We start from the raw sequence: 3,928 nt of genomic DNA on the forward strand, positions 1-3,928 counted from the left end.
AAAACGGGAGACAGACGAACGCTCGGACGGACACCACGGTTCGCAAAATATATAAAATTCAAACATAAGAACTTTAATATTGTACTAGTGTTTTTAAGAACGACAGTTATTCTCTGTTACCTGAGAAATGGGCGGGGAGGGGGAAAACTTGAATATTTAACTTCACAAAAGGGGATCCTGGGCTAAGAAAGTTTGAGAACTCCTACTCTAGAGTTTAAATTATGAAGTTTTCTATGAGATTAAACTCCCCCCCCCTTTATGATAAAGACAGCATTTTCTATGACCTTATGACTTAAAACTTGTAAAGTACAAATAACATTGTGCTAATCGATAACTATCCGAAGCCTTAATATTTAAATTTGAAGTCTTAATATTTATATTTGTTTGTTTTGAATTTCACGCAAAGCTACACGAGGACTATCCGCCCTAGCCGTCTCTAATTTACAAGTGAAAGACTAGAGGGAAGGCAGCTAGTCATCACCACCCACCGCCATCTCTTGGGCTACTCATTTACCAACGAATAGTGGGAATGACCGTCACATTATAACGCCTCCACGGCTGAAAGGGCGAGCATGTTTGGTGGGACGGGGATTCGAACCCTAACCACCTGGCCATGCCGGGTCATGCCTTAATATTATCGTTCACTTGTTAACGTAAAATTACTACAGAGTGCACGAGCTCATTTATGATTTTGAGATGTATAGAACATTATAAATATATTAAATTTAGTTTTACAGAAAACGACAAAATAAGTAAATACATAAACGAACAAATATGCTTGAAAAAAAACAACAAGAACGCAGCCGTAAAACAAATATCCAATACCAGGACACAAATGATATGGTGAGTTATTATGTAATGTGCCCTGGCGTTTTTTGTTATTGTTTTTTTAGGTACTGGTGGAAGTAAGATCAAATTGTGTTGGGGAGGGGGGCTACCCAGTTTAACCTCATATGCTTAGAACAAAAGAGAAGAAGAGCAGATGTGAGTTCTTCAGCTCATAACGTCACACATCTTTATCATCTTTCACTGTTTGCAGCCAGATGTGGAAAGGTGGTTACACACACAAAAAGGTTTGCATGAACATTTTAAAATCTTTAGGGTTCATTTATGATTTTCAAGTATATAGAACGTTATAAATATTTGATTTGTGTGAACACTTTGAAATCTTTTATTTATTTAGCGTCCTCGGAAATCCTGGATAAACTTTTACATGACGAGTCATTGTTGAAGTCTCCAGTTCGTATGTCTGTGTTCCTGAACGAACTCGATACTAGTCTAACACAGGGAGGAAGAAGTCCTGGCAATCACAGACAGGTCACTGCTGGGGGAAGACCTCCAAATACGATGTCAAATCCCGAAAACTGTAGATATTCTGGTAGGCCATCCTCCAGGTCCTCACCTCCTACACCTATTGCGAAAAAGCTTCGATGTTCTAACCAATCTGACTCTGTTGGTGGTACTCCGAAACGGTCCCGTTCAAACAAGTCACCGATACGAGAAACGAACAGAAGTGACCATTCTAGTGCCATTGAAGTCTGTGATGCGCAGAATCCAACAAACGGACACGCGGAGAATGATGATTTAACACCAAAACAACAGAGGATGAGTTATTACACGTCATCAGTAAATGTCTCTCAGAAAAATCTTAGTTTAAACGCGCCTCACCCTGAAAATAATGAAGATGAAGAGTCATATTCAATGACAAGTGACCATCATCATTGTACAAAATCGGATGTCTTTTGCCCAGAGAGGCGTATGGTATTTTCTAACTCTCCCGAATCTTCACTGAGCGTTTGTCAGGGTAAAGGTCCTAGTCTTCTCGAGTTCACAGACAACGAAGCTCACGGCAGTAGAGAAAAAGAACAGCATAAATCAAAGTCAGAAACTTAAAAAGAGTTCAGCAGTTTGGCCAGATTTGAGGGCACAGAAGTAGGCGAACCTTATATTTGTTAACTATCACAAATTCCATGAAATATAAAGCTTGTAGAAGAGACTTATTATATCTAGGAATAGTAATATTTGTGTCTGTTTAAGTAATCAATAAATCTATTTCAGTAACATGGTAAATACGATTTGGAAAACGAAATCGGTTTACCGTAGAAGTAGTAATAAAATGTATAGCTAAAAGATTGATCATTACTTGTTGAAAAAAATTTTTTTTTCTCTCTCTCCTAAGAGCTGAAGAGCTATACTTATTATAATGGCATTATTAGAAAATTATTTATTTTTACAAATCCTTTACCGAAAACTACTAGTTAATCTCGTAAACACCTATCAATACGTCGAACAAAAATGAAATCATGAACAAATAACTGTTGCCAGCCAGTAGTCAGATGTTAAGCCTTCTTTTTGTAATGGTGTACAGTATTTCTGACTGGAAAGTGTAAGTTGTAATATATATATATTATGTACATCTGTTTGTTATGATATTTGCTAAGCGTTTCAACTTTTTATTTGGTGATTTACTTTTATTTGTAGTGTAGTTTGAAGATTTTGCAAGAGTTACGTAATAACTTTGCAATGATATTGCTTTGTTGTTCAAAACATTCCAAAACTATTCTCATTTTCATATAGATTATATGTTATAAACGTCATTAGTTAACTAATGTATATATATATATTGTTCTTTTATGTACGTGTGCTACTGTAGCTCTGAAAATCTTGCATTAATCTATAATATTGGATATTCGAATAAATATTTCACCGTTGATCTACCCAACATTATATCAAAGCGACATCTCGTGGGTCTGATTTTTTCCTTACAAACCAAAACTTCTGCTTGGAAGCAACCTGTCAGAATCACCACTTGGTGGGGTTTCCCGCAACGTTTCCAGATGATATAAAACGATAATAGTTTTTCAGATGTCAGATGTCTCTCTTTTTAAAAAATTTCAACCCTCTAGTTATATTCTAATAAACGCTTTTTTGTAGCATTAAATACAACAAAAAATGGCGAATTTTTATTTGTTTTTGATATCACTCAAAACTAAGTTTCATCTCTGCTACAATCATTTCAAAAATTGAGGGCTAGCACTGACAAGCAGAGTCGTTTAGACCGTATGACGTCACAGACGATGAGTCTTATTCCTGTCATCTCACGTAGGGCCGCGTCAGCCTAACTAATTGAATAATTTCCATTTTCCTGGTGACTGTCTTTAAGATTATTTTCAGTTACACGTCAGATTCTAACTGGGACGATAGACAAGGCCAGCATCTTCCATCAGAAAAGTAAGCTAGTCGAGGAATGTAATAAAGAATAGGTTTAAATTATAGAAAACTGGTCGCCTCTTTCCCCATCCGTAATATTACGTAAGAAAGATAATGTTTCCCTTGAGAGTGTGAAAAATATTAAATATAATTATATGTAATGTTTAGACGAGATGTTGTTTTAAAAATACGAGTAGGTGTCATAGAAGAAGATGGAAACCGATTTCCACAATGCAATTTTGTGTTTCATGTTTTTATTGTTGTGTGTATGAATTTTGAATCCAAATGGAAGATTAAGCAGAGTATACGTGATAAAATAAATTTATTTAGTTGAAAGATTTTTTTTTTAGCTAACTGTTGTTTAAGCCACTCAATAAACTAAAGAAAACTATATCTAAATGTTTTTGGTTTGTTTCGAAAATACGAGCAAAACTACACAGATACTATCTGCATTAGCTGTACATAATTTTGATCTGGTAGACTTGAGGGAAGGCAACAGCACTCTAATCGAATAATGAGACTTGACAGTCACTCTTATAAAGCACCCATAATCCCTATGTTTTCTGTAAAATGTTTTCCCCGCCGAGCAGTCAGTTAGGCCTACTAACTAGATATAGGTAAGATACCTGACTGTAGGGCTCGGCATGGCCAGGTGGTTAGGGCACTCGACTCGAAATCTGCGGGTCGCGGGTTCGAATCCCCGTCACACCAAACATGC

General features: G+C 36.3%; 1 protein-coding gene across 1 annotated transcript in view; it reads left to right on the forward strand.

Moving 5' to 3' along the window:
• The window catches only part of LOC106469014 (calponin homology domain-containing protein DDB_G0272472-like), a 40,005-nt gene extending 36,422 nt beyond the window's left edge, over positions 1-3,583 (forward strand). Inside the window, exon 11 of the mRNA XM_013929465.2 lies at positions 1,184-3,583. Coding sequence (XP_013784919.1) covers positions 1,184-1,893 — 710 coding nt within the window. The 3' untranslated portion in view covers positions 1,894-3,583. The remainder of the gene's footprint in view (positions 1-1,183) is intronic.
• The last annotated feature ends 345 nt before the right edge of the window (positions 3,584-3,928 follow it).

Source organism: Limulus polyphemus, unplaced genomic scaffold (assembly GCF_000517525.1).
Source record: "Limulus polyphemus unplaced genomic scaffold, Limulus_polyphemus-2.1.2 Scaffold3263, whole genome shotgun sequence".
Classification (NCBI taxonomy): Eukaryota; Metazoa; Arthropoda; class Merostomata; order Xiphosura; family Limulidae; genus Limulus; species Limulus polyphemus.